The sequence below is a fragment of the Ammospiza nelsoni genome, chromosome 4 (genome assembly GCF_027579445.1).
Source record: "Ammospiza nelsoni isolate bAmmNel1 chromosome 4, bAmmNel1.pri, whole genome shotgun sequence".
NCBI lineage: Eukaryota > Metazoa > Chordata > Aves > Passeriformes > Passerellidae > Ammospiza > Ammospiza nelsoni.
The window spans coordinates 31,929,144-31,954,678 of NC_080636.1; the positions used below are offsets into that span (position 1 = coordinate 31,929,144).

General features: G+C 40.0%; 1 protein-coding gene across 3 annotated transcripts; it reads right to left on the reverse strand.

Annotated features, from left to right (window-relative positions):
* On the reverse strand, positions 1-24,623 carry FAM149A (family with sequence similarity 149 member A). 3 transcript variants are annotated; one of them, XM_059470255.1, is made up of 14 exons: positions 24,364-24,623; positions 11,924-12,034; positions 10,851-10,983; positions 9,201-9,343; positions 8,315-8,440; positions 7,982-8,158; positions 5,994-6,184; positions 4,436-4,590; positions 3,204-3,307; positions 2,783-3,001; positions 2,361-2,469; positions 1,562-1,690; positions 1,129-1,210; positions 1-297 (listed from the first exon to the last, which is right to left on the reverse strand). In XM_059470255.1, the coding sequence occupies exons 1-14, from the start codon at positions 24,621-24,623 to the stop codon at positions 224-226; spliced, it is 2,013 nt and encodes a 670-aa protein (XP_059326238.1). In that variant the 3' UTR covers positions 1-223. The 3 variants fall into 3 exon arrangements, with proteins under 3 accessions (XP_059326238.1, XP_059326239.1, XP_059326240.1); XM_059470256.1 differs by lacking the exon at positions 24,364-24,623 and adding an exon at positions 14,030-14,141; XM_059470257.1 differs by lacking the exons at positions 1,562-1,690; positions 24,364-24,623 and adding an exon at positions 14,030-14,139.
* Between the last annotated feature and the right edge of the window lie 912 nt (positions 24,624-25,535).

The window sequence follows — 25,535 nt, forward strand, 5'->3', positions numbered from 1 at the left end:
TCTTGATACTGCAGAGCAGACACCTCAACCATTTATTTCCTTTTGCTATAATTTTTAATCTAAGCTCTGGTCAAATAATTTTAAAAGAACGCAATGCAGACATCCTGAGGACTGCAAGGCTCAGCAGACACCAGCATATGCACACCCTCTTTGTTACACAAGCAAATTTAGTGCTTCAGTCTTTCAATCAGTGCAGAGGGTTTCTGTTTCTTCCTAAAACAGGTTAAGAAGCAATCTGAAATCTCTTCTTTGAGTTTGGAGGATTTTTCTGAAAGGATCTGGAGTAATTCTGTGAACCTGGAAAATATAAAACATTGCTAATTGTTGTAGTTTCTGAAAGACACTCCAAGATTATATATTAATTACTTCCACTATATATTAATTACTTCCACCAATGTGCTCAGATCAATATTTGCTAACCTGCCCTTATTCTTACATCACCTGTTATATAATGTTGTCACTTATATAATTATTTAAACTCAAGGAACTTCCAAACAAGTAAAGATTACTTATAAGGACTCAAATACACCAGGAACCTAGATAGTCAGCTTTATTGTAAAAATAAAACAAAATGAGGGTTGCCCTCTTTTTCGGGGTTGTAATTTCAAAACAGAGATGCAAATCAATAGCAATTTGTTTTTTATGAGAGCTTTATATTTTTATTTAAAATGTACATTTTCAAATCTACTTTTCCTACACAAAAGAAGGTTATTAATTTCAGAACTAAAATAAAATTTGTCATTAGCAGTTCACCAGCATGTAAGTGTGGTACTACTCTAGAAGCTGCAAAAATAACTTGCCAGTACACCACATACTCTTGCTATAGATGTAAATATGTCAAAATGCTAAAAAAAAAAAAAAAAGAGATTATGAGACTGAATCTTTTTCCTTTTCCCTTTCATGTCATAACAAGAAAAAGAAGATTCAAAGGATCCCTACCCGTAAGAGTTAGGACTACCTCTGAACAAGTGAGGAGAAACTTCAGAACCACTCAAAAGATCCTGCTAAGAAAACCTGTTGCTCTTTTATGCTGAGATGGCTCTCCCTAAGCACTAGACTTTTTGACAGTATGATGGGTTAATAAGTTTTGTTGGCCTTTTACCTTTCAAGTCATTCTCCTTTGCCTACCTGTTATCAAAAATCCTTGACCGGTCCGTCTGTGGTTACCAAAATCCACAGGAGTCAGTGACTTCTTCTGAGGTGTGTCTCTCTGTACAAAGGAAAGATATATTCTTACCTAGTGAGATACACTTATCTATGGAAAGAGATCGATTATGGTTTTACGATCTAGTCCAGCAGACTGGACCCTACCAAAGTGCAAAGCTCAACACAGCACTAAAACTGCACACTTCTAGCACACACACCCCCTCAAAACCTGAAAAAAAAATTCTTCATACAACAGTACCACACCCTCCCCAAGACTTTTAGCATCATCCTCTCTAGAGATAGCAGGAATCCCTGTACATCAGAAGTCAGGAAACGAGACCTTCTGTAAACCAACAGCAGGCATGAAAGAAAACCTCCTCCTTTTTTCCATGTCTCCCCTTACACTGTAACATACCCTGAATGTATGAGTTGTGTTGGGTCTTGGAAATTGATCAACAGTAACAGTTCTTTCTCTGAGTGGCTGCTGCTCTGCCCTGCCAGCCATTGCACTTGACACTCTGCTATGAGTATACTGTTCTTGATGCTGAGAAAATTAGGAAGAGCATTAAGAGAATGCAGCAATTGAGTAAGTTAAAATATTTTTTTTCTGTTGACATACAAAAGTTTACAAGAAGGTAAGAAAAATATGTTTTCAATAACCAAAAGCACGAATTTAAGTGTTGCCTGTTTTTTAAACAGATGCATGACTGTTTCTATGTTGGCATGTTGATATATCAACATGTAAATTTACTTTCATTCTGGTGATTGATTACTGCCTCAGCCTTCAAAACTAGCCAATATAAGATCTGGCTTTTTTCAGTTATTAGCCTTTTCTACTTCAGTCAGCGTAGTATTCTAATTCTTACAACCTAATATTAGTGAATAAAACAATGAAAAGAGCTATTTAAATCCAGATGCATAGAAGAGCAAGGTTACTATCTTGTCATCTTGTTGGCTTGTTCTTTTTAGCTTTTTTTTTAACCAGATTTTTCTGTTGTCAGACACTTTCCACTATGATCTGTCTGTGATCTAAGGTTTTGAACTGCCTCCTCTTGCATTGTAATTGCACCCCAATGTAACACACATTAGCACGTTAAAACTATGTATTAAATATAAACCAACATAAGCTGTAAAATTACTCACTTCAACAAGTGACATAGGATAATTTTTTTCTTAATAGCTTGAAGTTCTTTACTTTAATGAACACAACTTACAGGGCTCTGCTGCATTCGAGGTACTGAAACATGTTGTTCAACAGCCTCGGAGTTTATTGGTGGTAACTTGTTCCGGGTCACAGGCGCACGAGCAGAACTACTGCCAACCCTACAGAATTTTAAGGATTCCCGTTTTAGGAGCATTCACCTTATAGACTTCTTCACTGAAGTAATATGAAATTCTTAAGTAGTAGATTTCTTTATAAAGCTCAGCTACAGAAAGTAACAGCACCTAATACAGCAATAAAGAAGTAGAACAAATGCCTTTCCTCAAAAACAATCATGGCTCTGTTTGCTTTCTTCTTCCCTCTGAATTCTAAAATTAATAATAAATCATGGGTTAGTTCTCAAGTATTTTTCAAAATCCTTCAGTGGTGAAATTTCAGTAAAATTCTGAGAAAAGAATAAAATGAAAAACTTACTTTTTTTTTCCTTTACGGATTTCATCATTGTGCATATTAGGAACTTCTGAGCAGGGATGGTCAGAGGTGAGAGAAGGTAACCTTGGTACTTTCCTAGAAGATGCCAGCAGAGCCGGAGATGGTGAGAGAACACTGTTATCAGAAATTCTCCCCAACCTAGCATGTGCTGAATTTGGAGTGCTGGAGGTACTGGTATGCTGTTTGTCTTCTTGCTCATTCCTAGGGAAAGAAAAAGAAATAAGGAATTAGGATCAAGAAATACAAGGGTTTAAAGTGCATCATTTTTACCTGTGCAAATTACTATCATATCAGTGATCACAAGATCACACAAGATCACTGCCTTTTTTACCATTTTTTTTCTAATTGCAAACAATTTTTTATGTGAATTATGTTGTATTTTTAAAATGTCAATGTCACCTACTGGTGTTTTTCTGCCATGGCAGCATGCCTCTGTTGGAGTGGTTTTGCTTGAATTGTCATCACACCACTCAGATCACTGCAGAAGTTGCTGGAGAAACGGTAAACCTATTAAAAGCAACAACTATGTGTTAACCTTTACTTTTTTAGAAGGAAGATCTCAAAAAGCACATAGTTAAGAGGTATTTTACTTGTTTTTTATTTCTAGTTCCTTTTAAGATGGTTCAGTATAATTCTCAGGAGTAGATGGGGCAACAATGCTTTTTTCTTTTGCTTATCTTCAACATATTTTTATAAACAAAATTTGTGTAATTTAGTCACTGAATTGCAACTCGATTTACAATATAAATTTCAGCTGAAGCCAAAGATTGATTCTTCAAACTTTTCACGTTCTTTCACTTTTCCCTCAGCACAGGGGCATGATTTATCAAAGGATTTTACTTCTCCTGGCTGCTGGGACTGCTATAGAACAAAGCACACCCACAGGGAGAACCAAGACTGCTGCGCTATCTTTCCTGTGTTCCTTATCTCACTCTTTAGCAAGCATGGAAAAAGAGCCGATAGAAGAAAATTAAGTCACTTGAACTCAGCAGTGAGAGACAGGAGAGAAAAAAAAAACACAAACAGAAGCAGTGGCTGAAAAAGGAAATAAATGTGCAATACACTAATCAGGAGACAGAGGGAGGAGACAGCAAGCAGGACATTTTATCAATATAACCATGAGCTTCTACAAAGACAGGTAAGGCCTAGTGCCAGCGTGCTAGTGGATGTACTGCAGAATCCCCTTTCACAAGAGGCAAAAAAAAAGAGAAGGAATGGGAGACTCAAACTCATGGTGTTGTGAGAAAAGCTCTTCAAGTTGCAACTTCACATCCCAGTTTATCTTCTTAATTCTAGCATGAAGAAATTACTGGATCACAATAAAAGCATAATTAATTTTTAAGGACAGAAAAGAATGTAACAAGACTTCGCAAATCAATGGCAGCAATACCTTAGAGGTAAATTGTACCTTTCAGAACCACCAAAGAAAAACAATTGACAAGAAACAAAAATTGAACATTGAATGAAACCTCATTTTAAATCAGATGACTTAAAGTACCCCTAATTGGTATAAAGAAGAAAAAAAAAAAAAACAGAGGAAATAAAGAAAAAGAGCCTTTTCAAGTTTCAATCAAGACTGTCCAAGGTTTGACAAAAAAAAAGAACATTTGACAGAGAGGTTTGCTTTATTTTTACCTGTGATGAAACCGAATGAGCCCCAAAAGATACACTTTGTGCTTCAGAGCCTCTGGAAAGTGGAATGGTCCCAACATCTGCTGTAATATGAATGGCTGGCAAATGCAGCAGTTTTGCTGTAACAGTTTTCAGTTTTTCTATTTGTTGGTCACACTCTGCACAACAGCAAAAAAAGTAGAGGGAACAAGAAGTATTTTCTATGTTTACCAGCCATCATTTCTTGGGGTTCAAGCAATATGACACAGTAAATAAAGAGTTGCACATAGCTTTATATTTCCATGCTATTTAAAAATCTAACATATATTATGGGTTTTTGAAAGCATTTCCATTTGTCTTTGCTTTCTCTGACACTGACATACAAGCTGGCCTATACAGGTAGATTCAGAGGTGGTTGTTTAAGAAAATACAGATAAGACCTTTGAAATGCTGTCTAAAAATCCCCAGAGCTTTTCCTTTCCAAGTAGTAAAAAAAAATAAAAATATGTATCAAATAAAAAGTCTATTGATACCAGCCTCATCTGACAGCAGCTATACACTGTTTCATTTTGGGTATATGTTACCATCTTATTTCTATTATAAACTCAAATTCTTTTCCTTCCTAGTTTAAATACTAGCTATATGACCTTTAAAAATATAAAAGGGTAAACCTATCATAACACTGCTAAATGATCCTCCCTAAACTATAATACAGAGAGCTAAACAATCCACCTGCGCTGTCAAAAGAACTTTTAAATGACAGAAAAACCCGAAATGTTACTCCCTGATGCTGCAAGCATTCAGAAAAATTTTGCCATTTCTTACTTTGTTGTATTCTTATATTTGAGGTCAGGTGTACCTTACATTAGAGGTAACTTCCAAAATCCACCCTCAGTTATTCTTCTGTTACTTCTGTCCTTTTAAAATACATTGAAAGAACTGAAATTCCCCTCAGCCTCCAGAGATAACACATGCACACTAAATAGATTTTCACTTCTACCTATTTTTCCTAGCTTTTCCTTTTCCTCACTACAGTCTGTTAGAATATGAAAACATAGAATAAAATTCCATGTGTCACCTTTTCTTCCTCCTATATTCAAGTCATGAATTCCTGCACGTCAGCAAGACTGTCTATCTCACTTTAACATCCTGACCACCAAGGGTTCTTTCTATTTCTAAAGCTTAAACAATGAGGACTAGGAGACTCTGATTCCTAGGTTCCAGATCACATTGTCAGTGATCCCCTGACTAATGATGACTAACAGCATCAATTTGCATCTTCAAGCCAGTGATTAATATTTTTATTTTTTAAAACACACTCTCTTGCAATGAAGCTATTTCAGTATTTTTCTATTTACATCTCTCATACAAAACTCCCTGAAAATTAGGAAGAAAGTTTTATTTTAGGTGCATGTGTGTGCACACATTCTTGTGGCAAGGCATTGCATATGTTACAGTTCTACAGCACTGGTTATCGTAACTAAAGCTTGGAATATTTGCTTAATTTAAGCAGATGGGGAAGGATGACTTTTCTGAATTAGATTCAACAAATACCATATTTTCAAATGAAAATATCAAATACCTGGGATACTAGTTTCCCAATTTTTTTTAATCAGTTCCTCCAATATTCCAATGACATTGCTCCAGATATGATCAAACACTTCAGAAGCCACAGCATCTTTGATACAGGCATTGGGAGAAACAGGGGGAATGCCACGCTTACACCTCTTCTCAGAAAGACGCATTTTCTTTTGTTCCCAAATCTCATCCTCACTAATAAAGGAAACAAATTCAAAAGAATTCCCATGGGAATTGACTTCCTCCCACCACCCCCTCCTTCAATAGAGAAACATACATATGGAAGAAAAGGCAGTCAGCTGGAGATAACCAAAAAATTCAAACTCAAATTCACCTAAGGGAAGAGAACCTATCAAATACATATACTGATTTCTTTTTCATTTGCTGGCCATTGAAAAATTTAAAAATCCCATTAGGGCATTACAAAAGAAAGATCTACAGGTCTAGGAAAAAGTTTTGTATGTGGCACGGTCATTTGAGACTAAATCCTATGCTTTTTACAATAAAATAGGCAACAACATCTGTTGTATTTGTCAAGAGGACTCTCACATGAAAATTTCTTTCTCAGCATGCCCTGTGTACCTGCACACACCTGCAATTTTCCACCACTGATCAGAGATGAAACAACTTTAAAGGATTTATGCAGTATAACAAGAACAGTAGAGCCCATAGGCTTGCACATACCTTATTCCTATGCACTACAGTAAGAACAGTTACGCTTTTTAGGTTTTTTTTCTGTTTCCTCTGTTTCTAGGGAAATATGTTTTAGCAAGATCTCCTAACTTGGTCTTCTAGTACACCCTCTGAGAAAGAATGTTTTGACTTTTTTCTTTTTGTTAATGCCATTGTATTTTTTCCTAAGGAAAGGGGTTTTTGGGAGGTTTTTTTTTTGAGATCAAAAAGATGCTTCCAAATTCCTACAGGTTTCTACTACCTCCCTTTCTCTTCTCTCTCACTTCTTCACTTCTTCCTCAAGCCACACTGCATAATTCTTAACTGTATGTGAGATGTGGCTGATTGGTCCAACTCACAAAATGACCAAGCTATTCTCCTGTCAGGCTTTGTAACACCTAATGTTTTAGTTATGGAGAACAAGGTATTTCACAACTGAAGGAAACAAGTAGCATATGAAGGAGACAAAAGAGAGAAACATACCCTCAGACAAGTCTCCCTCCCAAATTAAGTTTGTTTACTTATTAAAACAGAGAAAACTACTGAGAGCATTCTTAAACCTAAATGCTTCCTAAAAAGGCAGCAATCCCAGCCTTCTCTTTCAAAAAGAGCACTGAAATGGTCTCTCTCTGAAAGGTTCCTCAGGTTTTCAGAACAACCACGTCTTTGTTCTGAGTGTGCATAAGGCCTAAGCACAAAAAGCTTTGTGCCCAGTGAGTGCTACCAAAGTTTTCCCCTTTTAGAGGCCTTTTAGAAAGCAACACATGATGATCTTTCATCCACCCAGTAGCCTAACTCCTGGAACATTCAACTGGCCCACAGGAAACCCAGGCTGCACTGTGAGGAAGATGACTGAATGACTCGTCACTCACAAGAGTGCTCTGAATGCAGGCTGTAACCTGCAGCTCTCCTCACAAAGCTGCTGTACTCTGCACAGAAAGAATTTAAGACTCAGTAGGGCAGACAATGACAGCACAAACAGTGTAATGACACTAAACACCCTGACGCTCAAGGCACTCACCTGGGGAGAAGGGATGCCTTCATCCTCAAAATTAAAATATCTTAAAATTAAATATTCATTTTACTGAATCTCCATGCATCAAATACCTCAAAACAACTATTTAAGACATTCCTCTGAAATGGGAGATGTGAGCTTTAAACCACTAATCTTAATCTTAATCTTCCACATGCCCAGTGAGTGTCCTGACCACTGCGCTACCGAACACAGGGGCAGAAGAGAAACACAGTTTAGTAACCCTGACTCAGTTCATTGATATTTTTTCATTACATTCTTTAAAAATACATATATCTGTTATTTACAGTTCCTTGTTGTCAAAGGCAAGATATTCCTCTATTTTTCCATCCTCATCATAAATTTCTTCTTCCAGGAAGGAATACATGGCTGAGTCTGATGCAGAAATCCTATTGGAACTTGAATGCAGTGATGTATGTATTGGAGATACTGTTGGGATCAGTTTAGAGCCTGAGATGCAGAGCCTGAAAAAAATATCAAGAAAATGAGAATTAAACATTCAAAGAAAGGAGAAAGTGCATATTTAATTATACTGACATGTTTCAGTAATACAAAAGTAATATTTGTACATGTTTCTGAAGAGGGAAGACCAAAACGAAAACTTTAAAAAATTAACATACTCTTTTGTATGACCAGTACATTCAAGGAGGCCAGGCACACACTTAGTATCTACATGGGCATCATTTCTGCTTTGAAAATGCTGAAAGCCTTCATCCTTTGGCACTAGGAGCTGCTTTCCTAGAACCCTGAATAAAAAGGAGAGAACAAGCAGTGTCATAGATGGAAACCTTAGCCATATGCAAATATCCAGAATAGAAGCACCTGCAAACAGTAGGCAATGCAAAAGCACAACTTACATCTGCTTTGAGGGGCCAGAGCCTTGTGTGTTACCTTAATATTGCCTATTATTTAAGTCATTAAAGTTAAGCTGATTTACACAATATGAGATTCTAGTTTACAAATTTTAGGAGCAAATGGTAAAACTTGTTAGATTGTTCTAAAGCCAGACAAAGTAAACACACTTCCTCCCTTATGAAAAAACTATGTAAGATACGTTTTAAAATGGATGCAGAAGACAATTAACATCTGTGCTTGACTTATCCAACTCCAGTATCCACCTAATGTGAGTAAAAGTGCTAATCAGAAGTGTTTACATGGAAAGTTAAGGCTACAGTTAAAGTTCAGAAAATGTGTGAACTCCAACATGCATAATGTAGAGAGGAAGAGCGAAAAGGTTAAAAGTAACTCTAATAAATTTACACTAAATTATATAATAAAATAATTTCTGAACAACTTTCCTGCAATCATTTTATTAATCAAAATGAAGGGCATCAGTTGCTAAAGCAACACTGCCCAGACTGACTCACAGCTATGGCACAGATCAGTCCCAGGCACAGAGATCTGAATGCACAAGTGTTGCTGATGCCCAAACTATAAGAGGTTATCCCAAAAACTCAAATTACAATGATAACTGATTTAAACTACTACTAGCAAGAATTTCCTTACCTTATATGAGGAAATTGTTCAACCCAATCTGCACATTCTGCCTGCAGGTTCTCTGTTTTTGAGGTCACTTTTCCTTCAAACAGCAATTCATCAATCTCCCAAAACAACTGCTGCACTCTCTGTGTGTTGGCTTTATCAAATTCCTATATATTATAAAGTTAATAGTTGTTAGCAAATATGCACGAATACTAAAATTTCTGTAATATTTAAAGAACAGAACAACACGAATCAACTTCGCTGAGCATGTCAAAATGCATGTTCAGACTACATATTTTTGACACAATTTATATACCACAATGCAGAAAAAAACCCCAAAAAACAAACACCCAAAAAATCGCACACAGCTGGCCTGAACAAGATGATTTAGCAAAAAGGAACTACAAGACTGTATTTCTTTGACATTAACATATAACATACAGCTGCCTAGAATTAGCCCTATTAAAAAAAAAAAAAAAAAAGAAACAACCATTATAAGTTGTTCAGACTTCCAGCTTATTCTCTGTGCCAATGTGAAGCACGCACACTGCATCTCCAGCACCCAGGGCACCCTGCTCTTTCAAGAAGTCCTCTTCTTCTTTCTTTCTAAGTACAACAGCTAAGAGGGCAAAGAGGGAGCACCTTATGCCTGTGTGACCTAGTCTAGGGCTTAGGAAACAGCTGTCAGTGTGAGAAATGCCCTTCCATACTTCTTCACTAAACCTACAACTCAGTGCTACTAGATAGTAGGTTAACACAAAGGCAAATGAAAATAGTAGAGAAATGCCTGATTTTATCCAGTGATGGGGAGACAAGCACTTGGCTGAGGGTTCCTCAGCTAGGCACTGTTTGTAATGACATTTGCCACGTACTTTAGACACTTTGATACCCTAAAAAACTGATAAAACTGAAGGCCCAAATTATGCTTGTTCCCTTCCAGCTGAATGCCTCGAAGCACTTCAGGCCACAGAAGGGATCACACGGAATGAGAAAATAACTCTCACGCAGGTTACTGTAATATCCAGAGCCAGGCTTTCTCCTGAAGGGCTGGCAGCGACAGGTTGGGTCAGTACGCTAAAGGTTAGGGCATTATGCAAAAAGAATGGCAGAACTACCACTACCAGCCACAGAAGGTTTTCTGAAATGAAAGTGGCAGCAACTGCAATGCTGCAACTTCCAGCCTGCACCAGGTATGCCTCAGAGGTCAGCCTTTGTAACAGTAGGACCTCTCTTTGCATCATCTACAAAAAACAACTAAGTTCATGTAAGAGCTAAATGTTTACCAAGACTGGGAAATTTAAATGCATGTTCATGAATGTACCTCATAACTGAAAACCTTGAGAAAAGTTGAATTTAGACATTGCCTGCACTATATAGTGTTTGAAAGGACGTGTTTTATCATTTGCTTGCACTCAAAAACCTAAGCCTACCTTCTTCAGTAAAACAGCTTTGTTTTCCCCAAACTTCATCACTTATCATTTTATTCTATTTTCCTTTGTTACACATCAGCTGCACCAATACCATCATGCAAATAAAACTATTTTTTAAATATTCAATTAATACACTTATTCCTTAGGCTATTATGGATGAGGTGCTGCATGTCCAACATCAGTAAAAAACTAGTATTTCCACAATATTTAGAGAAAGAGTAATATAAAAGCTTCTGTGACATACATCATCCCTCCAGGAGTAAATCGAACTTCTTTCAGTAGACAAACTAGTAGTATAGCTGTTTATTCCAGACCAAGAATTATTCAGCTCCGTGGGTGTTGTGCAATCACTAGGTGAAAGGGATGAAAGTGTCTCACTGAAAAGAAGACAAATTAAAATGAAGAACACATGTATTTTCTGTATAAACATCTTTTAAAAAAAGCAACAAATCAAGTAAATGGTGCAAGCAGATAGTTTAAAGTAGAGTGAATACATGCTCCCATTAGTACTATTTACTACCTCAAAGGCAATTCCTTCTACACTATTAAGTTTTTGCATGCATTTAGACCATTGCAACTCTATGGCACTCTAAAATATGCATATGAATGTGTTTATGTTTTTGAATATAATTATATGCATGTATCTATGTTTCCAGCTCAAACAATTATTTTGGTTTCTCCACGTCAGCTAGTGATCACATGAAAAACAGATGGAAGATAATATAAGGTTTCTTTAACTCTTTCACATTAGAAGCTTCCACAAGAAAACTTCTGCAAAACTAAGCACAAGATCTCTACAGATGTTTCAAACAGCCCTGAGTTACATGTCCCTATGCAGCACTTTTTATGTTGCTAAATCTGGCGCACTTTAAAATTGAGCCACAGCAACTCAAGCCCCCAAAGTTTTAGCTGGTCCCTGCCAGCTACCACCCACCCCAGGATGCAGGGAAAGCAGTGGTAATAGGATGTGCAGGCAAATCCTAACCAGTGTCATCTGGAATAAAATGTCTTGAAAGTTAATTAACCTGCAACATGAGCGAGCATGATTTCAATTTAATCATGAAGTCTGATTTCCCTTCCAGACCTAATCAGTGCCCTCTATGGTCTTAAAATACTTAAATCCATATCACAAACCAGGAATAAAGTTCAAACCCTTTAAACAGCAGGTTAGGTCAATTTGTATCCTGGATTATATCGTGCAATAGTTATTATCCATGAGAATTATTGGAAGAATGATTAGTGAAAATTAACTCCAATCTGGAAATATCTAAGTCAGAAGTAAGTTAATTAAGCATTATTTCAGAAGTACATGAATACCAGGTATAATTGTCAATGGCTTCTTGAACATTTCTTGCAAAAACTGATGGAAGAGACACTCCACTTTTTCCAGAGAGACACCAATTTGGGGAACCTCTGGACAGTCCCTTCCTATAAACACAGAAACATAACATTCCATAATTTTAAATAAAGTTAATTCACATCTCCACTGGAAAGGTAGGGGTGAGGAGGGCAGGGGAAAGGAGAAGAGGAGGAAGACAACTACTCTGTTGAATTTTTCCATTTTTCAGTCCTATCCATCAAGACAAACATTTGCCTGAAGCAACCAAATAGCTTTTATTTGCCTTACTTACAAAAGTGTGTTTAAAAAAATGTACTTTAGAGACTTGCTTTACTCCATTGCCATCCTCCTTGGATTTTGCACTTCAAACTTCGCAAGAAGCACACACAAATGAATCAGCACCTCACTACTGCAACAACAGAGCAAAGGCACAAACCAGTAACTGCCCATAGAACAGTTTAACAAAGGAATGTTTTTTCTTTGTTTGGGAGGGCAGGGCTTTTTGTTGGGGGGGGGGGTAATTACATATTACATTCGATGCATGAAGTTGGGTCATCAATATGCTAAACCCAGCTCTTCAGAACATACACAGATGTGTGAAAGTGCTCCTTGGAAGCACTTAGAACAACTGATTGCTTCACCTATTTTCATGCCATAAAACCCTCACAGCAGCATGACGGCATCGAAGTACATTTGTGAATGAGTAACTACAGGAAAACAGCTCACAGTTCCAAGAATTTTCTTCATTTCTTTTAGACAAGAACTGTAGATTTATCTTTCCATTACACATATTACAAAGACACATATGTCAAAATCTACCTCTCTACTCAAATGGACATCACACATCCTACTGCTATGTCTTGGTTAAGAAAACAACAAAACCTACCATCAGCTTGAACTTGCATCAGAGAAGACCTTAAATTTAAAATTCTTCGAGGCTGGTTAAACAGCAGTGGAAAGCATTTCCATGTGTTTGCACTTCATATCCTATCTCTTCCCTAGGCATCTGCTTTTGGCCAGTAAGCACCAGGAGGCTCTATGAATATTCATAAAGTCCAGACCCATGACTTGAGTCTTATTTTGTTCTAACACCAAAATCTATCTCTCAGGAAGTAACAGGGAGCTCACAGTCTATCTTCTACATGGAATGCTGTTTCCTTCTGTTCCCGTACATCCCTCTCTGGCTAACATTTGCCATGTTATTTATTGCTCAGGGAGCTTTATAAGGTCTTTCAATTTTTTTCATAGCTGACCCTTGTTCTTAGTATTTTTCCACAACTTAATACCACCACCAAGTTTTAACACTTCACTGCTCTTTACCTGCTCAAACTGCCCAGGTCGGATTCCCATGAAACATCACTGGAGGAGGAAACCACTTACTGTTACCTTCTGCTTACTAATACCCAAGCTAAACCTCCCCTGGCACAATTTCAGGCTGTGTCCACTTCTCTTGATGTGAGCTGGAGCAAAGTAGTGTTTCTGCCACATTTTTCCACTGCATGTTATTGTACTACGTCTCCTGACTCCTTGGACCACACGCCATTAGACGCGCCGGTAGATCATTGCAATAAAATAAAACTACAGGAAAAACCCCTCCCAGCACATCTATAGCATCACTTCCCCTGCGCTGGCAGGCGAACACCAGAAGCTGGAACAGCTCCCAGCTGCTCACCGAAAGCTCCGCAGCGACGGGCATTACACGGGGACAACAACACCGCGGCAGCGCTCCCGCCGCCCCGGCAGGACAACAGGCGGGCCGCGGACACCGCCCCGCCACGGGCCGCAGCCCCCGGCCCCGCCGGCACTCTCAACCGGGGACGAGCAGCCCCCGGCCCCGCCGCCACACTCACCCGGGGAGGAGCAGCCCCCGGCCCCGCCGGCACACTCACCCGGGGACGAGCCGCCCCCGGCCTTGCCGCCACACTCACCCCAGGACGAGCAGCCCCCGGCCCCGCCGCCACACTCACCCGGGGAGGAGCAGCCCCCGGCCCCGCCGGCACACTCACCCGGGGACGAGCCGCCCCCGGCCTTGCCGCCACACTCACCCCGGGACGAGCCGCCCCCGGCCTTGCCGCCACACTCACCCCAGGACGAGCAGCCCCCCGCCGCAGCCGCCACGCGGGCCGGCGCCCCGCGCCCTGCGCATGGGGGCGCGGCGGGCGCCCCCCGCACCGCCCCGGCGGCGGCAGCGCCACACCGCCCGCACCGCCCGCTGCCAGCGCCCACCCGCGCCGCCCGCGGCTCCCCACGCCACGCCCCGCCGCAAGGCCTCGCACCCCTCCGGGCCTCCCCACGAAAAGCTAAAGCCTCAGCCTGGGCGGGAGCGGTGCCATCTCCCCATCTCTCGCCTCGCAACACGCAGCCAAAGAACGCCGAGCTTGGTCTTTCTGACCAGAGGTTTCCCTCGCCTTCGTAGATGAACAATGGTTATGCCATGCTGGCCAGCTACATAAAGATTTTCCCTTGTTAATTGAGTTCCTCTCTGAACTACCTCTGTGCACGTCACCGATCTTCTTTAGCATGGGTCAGAGCAGAGCATAGACTGTCAGCTGCAGATTTACACTAGCTCCAGTAATCCACTAGCTTCATTCATCTCTAGCTCCAGGACATAAAAACTCTGGCGTCTACATATTTTGCAGAAAGCATCTCTTAAAGGAGGAAACAGATATGCTTATAAGCAAAAAGAAAATACAAGAAAGAGGAAATAAAAATAAAGGCAGCATTAAATATGCTGAAAATTAAGACTGAAAAAGCAAGACATATGAAGCCTCGCCTTACAGGAAATCAAACAGCAGCATTTAAATGACATTTAAAGTTTCATAACCAAACAAAATATTGCTCACTAAGAAAGGCATACAGAAAATGCCTAGCATTTTTTCTCTGATGATAATTTTTTTTTTTAACCTGTTCAGTAAGGAAAGGTCCACATTCTTCAAAGGCCCATTCTTCCATGTCAGTAAATCATTAAGAAACTGCACACATAATTACAACTTTCCTTGTCCTTAACAATCATTCTTCTATAGGAGCAGGTTTGTCCAACGCTTCAGACACATGCACACACACAAAAATAAGAGTACTTTGTTAAGAAAATCTTACCCAAGCAGATGAAATCTAGAATAGAAAATTATGTCCTGGTTAAGAAAATGCAATTTTAACCTTCCACCTTCTCCTATATTTCCCCAGTGGAGAGCAAGAGTCAAATTTTGTGCAACCGTTTGGGAGGGCTTTTTTGTCATTGCAGCAACAAGATTCAGCCAGTGGTCATCCCCACACCTTAGCACAACAAAACCCCACAATATCATTTGCATTTCTCTAAACAAAGCCCCTTCTTCCTTTCCAACCAACACAATGATAATTATATGGATAAATAATTGTATAGGAGTATATTATTAGTATTCACACTACTTCCATCACTCTAATTTGTAACTGGAGAGAACTAATAAAGGACATGCCAAAAGACATTCAACCAAAGGAGCTTAGAAAACTCAATTAATAGAGAAAAATGCTAACTTTATTATCTGTCACAATTGCTATGAGATCTCTTTCACAGATGACTCAAAGTCTGTTTTGTAGCCACAGCCCCAATAGCAAATATTATGCATTGCTCCCTTGCCAACAAGGTATAATTTCTAGGTGCTGCCTTGTTGTCTGAAATAATTAATTTTTCTTAGATTTCACATCTTTACACATTCTTTACTATTCTAGAAGTATGATTTGTAACAAATGTAAACATACTGACCACATCATGCTCTCATAACAAGACATCTTTATCTTTTAACCTACCATTTACAGCTGGGGCACTTAAACCTGGAGAAAAAGAGGGTTCAGGGGGACCTGAACCCTCTACAACTCTATCACTCTCTACAACTACCTGAAAGGAGTTTGTAACCAGCTAGGGGTTGTTCTCTCCTCCCAAGTAGCAAGTGGCAGGATAAGCAGAAGTCGCCTCAAGTTGTGCTAGAGGAGGTTTAGATTGGATATTAGAAAAATATTCTTCACTGACAGGGTGGTCAGTAGGCTGATCAGGAAAGTGGTGGAATCACCAACTCTGGAAGTGTGTGTGACACCTGGGGACACAGTTTAATAGAGAACACATCAGTGCTGGGTTAATGCTTGGACTTAATGATTTAGGGGTCTTTTCCAACCTTAATGAGTCTCTTTATTAAAATCACTCATATTCTCACTTTCTGCTTGTTTGTCTATCCCACTCTTGGTTTGTAAAACCAAGACGTAACTATTTGTATGCCAGATTTCTATAAAACTTTGATGTGGAGTATGTAAAAAAAGAAATTAAACTATAAGCTCTCTCTAGCATAAATGTGGAAATACATCTGCAGGAAAAATAGATTTTGAAGTCACACCAATCTTTCTTAAACTGGTCTGGGACAATTACCATGGAAGCCTATTTCTTATTCTTCTTTGAAGTGATATAGCAAACAGAAGACTAACACCACAAATCCGGCCTGCTCAAATATTCTTCTTTAAAGGCTCACTCAACACAGTACCCACCTGTCAGGGGCATTTTCTTGGAAGTAAATAGACACTCCTGGTCAGTATCATGTTCACTGAGCAGAACGTACAAACTTCGTTGCAAACAACACTGAAAAACTGCCACTGCACAAAATGATCCTTCCACACATTCACCAGCTAATGCTGCTCCATCTTCAGAGTAAGCAAGAAACAGACATGACACAGCTACTTTCCACATTGATAATGTACAACATTTCAGGCATGCATTGCAGTATTGTAGTTGAATATTTACACCACAGAAAATACAACATTCATAAGAAATACACACATCCTTTTCCTTCTAGGTCAGGTAGTCATCTGTCCAACTTGGTTGCAGTCAGCCATGGTAAGCTCGCCCTCTATTGCTTGACAAAACACATCTTTTTCAAGATTGAGAGGATCTTTAGGAAAAGCACTTTCACTCTCTTGTAACAACTTCAGTGACCACAAACTTGCAGGTATAACAGACAGGATTGAATGTCATTGGCAGAGCCCAGAGGAGGTAGTACTATCTGAAGACTGCTGTAACAACTGTGCCAGGGCTTACACTTGGTTAATACTGCAGCACCAAGTTCCTCCTTCAGTGGTCTGGACCTTTTATGAGACATATCCAGTGACTTTTACAGCTCATAAAAGCAGTCAGCATTTGGCTCAGCATTTAATCACTTACTGCAGCAATACAAAAAAAATCCAGGTAGATGACAACAATGCCTGTCCCTGCTTACAGTCCCTGTGCCTCAGCTTTCTCAAAATCAGGCTCATTGTGGCGTATCTTGAAAAAGCATCCCGGGAATAGTTTAGCTGACGCAACTCCAGTAGGTGCATGTAAATTAAACAGCATTATGAGAGATTTAATAGAACATTCATCTAGCCTTCTGCAGTAAATTATTTTATAAGGCAGCTATATTATGTTTGGCTTGTTTGTTTAGAAATGACATGGCTTATTAAGGAGAATGAAAAAGAAAACCTGCCTTGAAAGGTAATACAGTAAATGCTGATCATCTTAACTTCTAGCAACACATCTTTATCATTACTCTTACTGAACATGCCAGAGGCTTGACAGCTAGCAAAAGAACATTACAAAAATTATAGTACGTCTCCATTTGAGAGTGTCACTTGGAGATAATTTTCATTTTGTTCTCATCTTTATTAATAAGCACTGCCAGAAGTGTTTCAATGCTTTCAAGTCATCTGGTTGCTGGTCAATGAATGAAGTACTGTTTATATCTGAAGCATGAAAATATATATCTGAACTGACTATATCTGAAGCATGAAAATACAAATCTTTATCAGTCTTTCCACTGATGGTGTTTAATCATACCACCTGATTGGCCCTTTCCTCCTACAAAAATGTCACTTACTGTCTTTGAAGCTGTGTATGGGTTACTGATGTGTTGATCATCAAACTACCTTGGGAGCATTTGTGCAGTTGCACTCTTGGTGAGTTTTTCCTTTGTCTACCTTTTTGATCTGACAAAATTACCATAATTTGCCACAATGTGAACTTTCTTCATATGTTGCTAAAATTCTATTTGTAAATAAACATAGAAGCCTCACTTGGTTCAAAAAGTAGGTAGCATTGGAACAAAAGCATGGAAGTTTCTCTGTGCTTGCCTACATCACCATCTACAGTTTGTCAGTCCTCTGTGGCTGCCTCCTGCACAGAGTGCTCACTAGGTGCACTCAAAATCACCTCTTTTACCCAAGACCTGCTTCCCCTTAGGGTCAAGGTTTTCACTGGTTATTTCATCTGGAGTGAAGAAAAATAGTAAAAAAGTAATGTAATTATTTTCTTGAATCACTGACAACACTGAAAGCAGGCCATCATTTTTAATACAATTTCAGTCTGTGTGCACACAACACAGAATCTCAGGCATCCATTTGTAGTACATACACTTAAGTGCAGTGCCTCCTATTAGACATTTTTATATTGAATCCTGAAACAGATTTAAAGCTTTTCCAGCCATGATCTGTGTTGAGTTCTGCTCCTATCTTTATAAAACAAAGTAAGATAAACTGCTCCAGTTTTTAAGACAGGCTTATGTCACAGATATCTTTCCACTAACAATTTTTTCTTAGGATTTTTTCTTTTCTGAGGAGCTGAAACCTCAGAAACAAAATGTAAGGAATGGTTATCTGCTGCTGTGGAATGCAACAGGTGGATCCGTGATTGGTGTCCTGTAGATGTTTAGATTTGGTGACCAGTCATGGCAGAGCTGGCTCCTGCTCTCTGTCCGAGCCAGCTGCCTTTGTTTTCATTCTTTTCTATTCTATTCTTAGCTAGCCTTCTGAGAAAACCTTTCCTTCTATTCTTTTTAGTTAGTTATAATGTAATATATATATCATAAAATAATAAATCAAGCCTTCTAAACATACAGTCAACATTCTCGTCTCTTCCCTCGTCCAAGACCCCCTGTGAACACAGTCACAGGCTTATTTATATATAGTAATTTTATTCTTCTGCAAATTTTAAAGGCTTTGTAATTTTGAAATGCATTCAAGATGGCATGAGCTTGCAAGGTATTATATATCTAATTTTAAATCTAGCTGTAATTCTGATTCACTGTGAAAATGCAACTGCAAGTATAATTCTTGGTTATAAGAAATATAAACAATTTCTGAGTGCAAGATACTGTAGAAGTAAATCTGACTTTTTAATATAAATTATGAATCAACATTGAGGAAAATACTATCATCTTAATTAACTGCAATAATAAAGAATGCTAATTAGTGTCTTAGAGAGGGTGTTTTATTTCTTTGGATCTGATAGGAGGCATTTACTGCAGCAGGATCAAGTGACTGAACAGACAGGGACAGAGTAGCACCCTAACAAAACACTTGGAAGTGATCCACAAGACTTTCCCTGTGTATTCTTTTTACGTAAATTTGGAAATCCAGTAAATGTTTTTTTTTAAAATCAGACTTCTTTGGGCAGCATAACATCATAGAGATTGGAACACATTTTCTCTTCTCTCCATTGATCTCTGAAGAATATTGCACATATAATGAGTCACTGAGAACACTTGCAGAACTTTATCCTCTCAGAATTTAAAAAAACAAAAAACCAAAAATAATCTGAAATGTGACAGTTCTATAGCACAGAGTGAAACAATGCAATTGTGGAGACACCTTAGTCTGCATAGCTCAGGCATACTAACCACAAACACCCCTGGAAGATGTGCAATCATATTGCTAAACCATTATGTAGCCAAACAGATTTGAGGACTGAAAGTTTTCCTCTATTCTTGCTATAGTGTGACTTCCATGGTGGTGTATTAGAAGAAAGGCAGTACTGAAAAACAAAATAACGAGCCTTTATTCATCCCACAACCACAACTCCTCTCCTAAAAAACAGAGAGAGAGAGAGACAGAGATGGAGCAATAAAATGCAAATAAAAACCAAGCAATTGCACAGTACCACTGCTCACCGCCTGTGTGGAATATCCCTCTGGTCAGTTCAGGTCAGCTGTCCTGGCCATGCTCCCTCACAGCTCCTTGTGCACTTCCTCACTGGCAGAGCCTGGGACACTGAAAAGTCCTTGACTTGGGCTGAGCACTGCTTGGCAACAACCAAACATCAGTGTGTGATCAGCATCATTCTCACACTGAATCCAAAACACAGCATCTACTCAGGGGACAGAAGTCATCAGAGTAAGGATGTAAAAACTATCACATGCCAACTTGTGAACATTACAAACATATGTTTTCAAGTGAAGGAGTCCAAACAGCTCAGAAATCCCCACACTGTTATCCATATAGTGTTTACATGCACAAGTACACATTCACACCACATCCAAACTTTTCCAACAAAACTGTAGCAACAGTGAGAAAAGACTGACTGATTCAGTCAGTCATGTATTTTACGAGACAAGAAATCTCTAATTCCTTTAGCATTTGATAAAACTGAGAGGAATAATCTCACCACTGAAAAGACAACAAATTTCCACCAAACTACTGCATTATCCAAGAATCTTCTTCCTTACCAAAATATTGATGAAAAAAAAAAGCCCATTATGAGCCCAAACCTTAACTAAAAGCATGACTCCCATGAACAATGCATGTTGAATTCCACATTAATACAATTTAAAAAAATAGTCCCCTAACTCACAAAATTTTAGAGGAGTTCACAACAGTTAAGAGTAACAATGAAGACTGAAGGTAACAATGAAGACTGAAGGTTCTTCCTCTTCATGGTTGACTTAATAATCCTGTTTATTGAGCACTGGATCAGAAATAAAATGCCTGGTTGTAAACATATCATCTTAGTTTCCAACAAACAATACAAGTGCTTTGCATCTAAGAACAATTAAAAGACTTAAAGCTAAAATGAGATTCATTGGGTTTTAGGGCTCAGTGGTTGCCTTTTGTTTTCTTTTCCACATTTATTCTCTAGTTGATTAGCTTGTACTGCATCTAGCTCTTGGACCCCCAGCACAAGAAGGATGTCAGCCCCTGGGAGCAATCCCCGAGGAAGGCCATGAAGATGATCAGAGATCCAGAACCCCTTTCCTATGAGGACAGGCTGAGAGTGCAGGGATTGTTCAGCCTGGAGAAGAAAAGGGGAGACCTTAGAGAAGGATTCCACTACCTAAAGGGGGCCTGCAGGACAGCTGGAGAGGGACTTCTTGTACAAAGACAGGTATTGGTAGGACAAGGGAGAAAGGCTTTAAACTGAAAGAGGGCAGGTTTGGAATAGATGCTGGGAAGAAATTCTTTACTCTGAGGGTGGTGAGGCACTGGAGCAGGTTGCCCAGACAAGTTGTGGATGGCCCATCCCTGAAAGTGTTCAAGACCAGATTGGACAGGGCTTTGAGCAATCTAGACTAGTAGAAGGTGCCCCATGGCAGTGGGATTGGAACTAGATCATCTTTAAGGTCCCTTGCAACCCAAACCATTGTTGGAAGTCCATTAACATTTTCCAAAAACTGAGGTTTATATACAATATTACTAAATGTTAGTAATTATTTTTGGTTGCATCCATCTAGAGAGTGCAGATGAATGTGTAGCACCATGAGAAATTAAAATTTACTTCTGAGTTCTTGTGCACTAAATTGCAATGAAAAAACAGACCATAGCAAACCACGACATTACTGTATTTACTCTTTTAGATCAGTACAATAAGGGAAGTGACAGCTTGGTAACACTACAATGCCCCATCTAGGTTAGTATGCATTACAGTGTGAAAGAGATCTAGCGCTTTTAGTGGGTAAAACAGGAGACAGGGAATCAGAGTTCCCACCTTCTTCAGCAGCTCATCAGGTTACTTATATCCACATTTTCAAAGTTAGTAATTAGTAATTTTGAAACCCAAAGCTTGAGCCTCAAGAAATAAAAATTGACAAAAGATAATGACATTGGTACATCACAGAAAAAGATACACTTTTCATACCTAGTTCACAAACATTTTTTTCAATATGTCAGAACCATTCTGAAAATACGGAGCAGCAAAATTAGTTTCTACAAAATATTACCCACCCTAAACAACATAACTTAAACTTTGCCCAGTTTATCTTTAAATTAGGTAGGGGTTGTTATCTCACCTACCTATTGCAACATGTTAGGATAGCAATAATATGTTTCCTTAAAAAGGAATCTGTGTATCTTGGTACATTAACATATTATTGCAAGTGTAGCATAAGGCATCTTCATATTCTCTCAAGAAATATCATGGTCTTTTTTAGCAGAATATATTTTCTCTCAAATAAGACTAAAAAACTGTGAATTTCTTTCTCCATTATGAAGAAAAAGATTTATTCATTATAAATCCTCCTTCAATTTGAAGAACAGGAAATTTCTATGTAGCAAATGTTAAATCTCACAATATACTGCCATAATTTAGCCCTATACACTACTAGGACAAATAGCTGGTAGTTGTGGAAATCAGAAAATTTAGCATATCTGAGAAAGACAGAAAGAAATCAGTGCTGGATTTTCACAGTTTTGCACTATCCATGTACTGTCCTTGCTATCAGCTCGTATGTACTTAACTAAGATATAAAATGGATCCTTTATTAACCAATTATTCATCATAGATTGCTATCAATGAAAATACACTGGCCATTGAGGTCTTCTAAATAATTTTAAACAGCAATAAAACTTGAAATGAAGGAATTTTGCTTGCGTAAGCAAAAGCTTCCTGTGTATAATTATCAATAATGCATTATCATATTCTGTAACTCACAAATTCTCAACTCTAAGCAAGGAATGCTAAGGTTTTCAATATTTAATTAAGATGCTTCTTCTAAAAGCTTAAGTGAAACCATCTAATTAAAAAATGCTAATGTGGAGGTATAGACTTTCCTTGTCAGTGATGTATTTTTTTCCTTCTTCTACCTCTTTCTGGTTTGGTTTTGTTTTTTGAAGACAGACAATACCTTATCAGTATAACCTTGATTGCTATTAATAAAATATTTGAAATGCCACCATGCATACAAAAGCTTAAGTTAGGGAATAATAAGGTGATATCAATTAGAAGTGGTTCAATAGCAAGTCAAAATGAGTATTGTGCTGGACACAATCAGTTTTAAAATAACAGGGTTTATTCTTCATCCCAATACAATCAGTTTGTTTTAAGAGTGGATTCCATTCTTTAATTTTTTCTAATAATAAAAGTCATAGACATTTTACTTGGCTTTACTTTTGGTACTGAAAAAAATAAGTAGCTAGGGAGAAATTACATAGACATAACACCGATTTGTTCTGGCATTGTTTATATAAAGCACCAAACATCTTAGAAACAGAGCTCTATTACTACACATAAAACCAGATTAACCTCCCTATTCATAAAAGGCTAGTATTTTACAAATACAGTAAAAGTGTTAAGCCTGAAAGAGCATACAATATGTTCTGAAACAAAATAAAAAGATCTAGATTGGAGTAGGGGGAAATAAAAGAAGCACATCAGGGAAGATTTGTGCTCCTACTTTAAATATTATCCTACATGGAAACCGAACTTAAAGCAGAAGTTCCAAAATCCATCTGAAGATTTAAGTGTACTAAAAGAGATTCCAGACCTTTAGAGTTAAAAACTTAAATACACATTAATTCCTATCAACACCTAACAAAACATTACTGTTCTTCTGATTGTCAGCTGTAAAGGTTAGCACAGTTTAATACTACAAAAGCAGCATTTATAGATGTCCATGAAATATATGCAGAACCTTCCTTTTTTTTGTATGAAAAATTCCACCTATACAGTAATGCAACTGTTGCTCACTTTTATAAATTCCTGTGGTTTAAATACACTAAGAAGCCACTTCAGTATACCTTTGCTGTAGTAAAATAGCACCAAATGGAAGCAATGGAAGCACATATTTAACAGGCTTCTTTTATACGCAGCAAACCTTAAACGTTCCAAGGTGAGACTTGAAAATCAAACACAGAAGCATCCAAACCAAGTTTCACACCTGTTATTGTCACTTTAGAACCTCACTAGGCAGTGACTGAAATATCTGCTTTGATGCGCAGTAGCAGCCTCGGGACAGAACTTGACACAACTCGCACACCTGCGTGCGGGACCTTTACGATACCTACTCAAGCTCACCATCCCCTGCGCGCCCTCTGCACGCCGGCTTCTCTCCCTGCGCATCCCCAGGTGGGGCCGGCACAATTTTCCGTGCAGGGCCGGGCTCTCACTCCGGTCCCTTCCACGCGGGGCCGCGAGCGTTGTGCAGCTCTTCGTTCCTCACGGCGCCGCACACACACAGCGGTGCGAGCCACCGCTCCTGCCCGCGAAGATGCGCTTCCCTGCCTCTGGCACACTGCCGGGGGAGGGAAAACCCTGCCCACGAAGATGTTCGGTACCTCTCAGGACACCCAGAGGCAGAAAAAGCCAGGTGGAAGGAAGCCCCAGCAGTGAGGGGCGCACACCTCCCCCGCACCCAGGTTCGCGGCGCGCTCACTCACTCACACGGGAAGCTGTGGGCTGCCGGCCGCCTCGTCGCCCTCGGCCACCGCCTCCTCCCCGATGTCGGGCAGAGTGACGAGCAGCGCCTTGGCCGCCGCCCGCCCCCCGGGCTCCTTGTCCGCCTCGCTGGGGGCCGGGCGCGGGGCGCGGCCGCCCCTGCCCTCGGCGCGGCCCCCGCCGGACGGGGGTTGCGGGCTGGGGGCCGGCGGGGAGCGGCGCAGCCTGGAGAGAAGGGCGCCCGCCCTCAGGGCCGCCACCTTCATGGCAGGCTGGGACGGGAGCCCCTTCCCGGCGCCGCAAGCCCTGTCGAGGGCCGGCGGCCTCTGGCGGGAGCTGCCCGCTGCCTGCGGCCCGGCAGGCGTTGCTAAGCGAAACAAACCCCGCCGGGCACGCACCGCCCTGGGCGGGGAGCACCGCGCCGGCGGAAGGCCCGGGAGCAGCCCCGAGCGGCATGCGCGCCTGGCGGGGCGCCGGGCCGCGGCAAAGGTCACATTTCCCCTCCAGTTAGAATTCCGTCTAATATTACAGGGCAAAAACGAAGCCCACCTGCCAGGGCAGCAGGGCCTTCTTCACACATCTGTGCGTAGGGAGGGCTTAACCAGAAGTGGGGAGCGAGAGCGACCCAAGCCAGCGCATCTTTGTCACCGTGCCAGGCAGATGCAGAAAGGAGCTGCGGGGAAGCAACAGCTCGCGGGCTTCAAAGGCGCTCCCAAACATCCTAGGCAGTTTGGAGAGCACTAGAGGGTGACAGTGGCACAAGCCAGTCAGCTGAGGGCACACAGTGGAGAATCATTAACTTTGCCCTGGCTTTCCAACACTGGGTTGTCTGCCTGACTGAAGATCAATGTGAACAACTAGCAGCAGTTTGGGAACACTGTAATTTTTAGTATTATGGACAAGGCAAATATTGTGCCAGCTCAAAACATGACAGTTTATGTGGCCCTTGGAGTGCCCAAGAGAACAGCACAGGCTGAAAGTTAGACCAGTTGCTTTAAACATGTGAGCCCCAGGATCGTACATCGACCAATTACTTGTACTTTTGGTGTTAAGTTGGCAGCTGCTGGTCCACAACAACCAGGAGTACAAAGTGAGGAATTTTATGTCTGCCTTGTCTTCCTAGCACATCAAGGAGTGCAATGAGCTGGCAGAGAGAGCACACAGACCACCAACTAGAG

Bases quoted from the DNA above. Each gene is read 5' to 3' on its own strand.
- FAM149A (XM_059470255.1), bottom strand. From the start codon at position 24,623: ATGAAGGTGGCGGCCCTGAGGGCGGGCGCCCTTCTCTCCAGGCTGCGC. The intron at 3,308-4,435 runs GTAAAAATAAAG...TGCTTTTAATAG, and splicing joins CTCATTCGGTTTCATCACAG to GTTTACCGTTTCTCCAGCAA. The intron at 2,470-2,782 runs GTAAGTTTTTCA...AAAATTCTGTAG, and splicing joins ATCCGTAAAGGAAAAAAAAA to GGTTGGCAGTAGTTCTGCTC.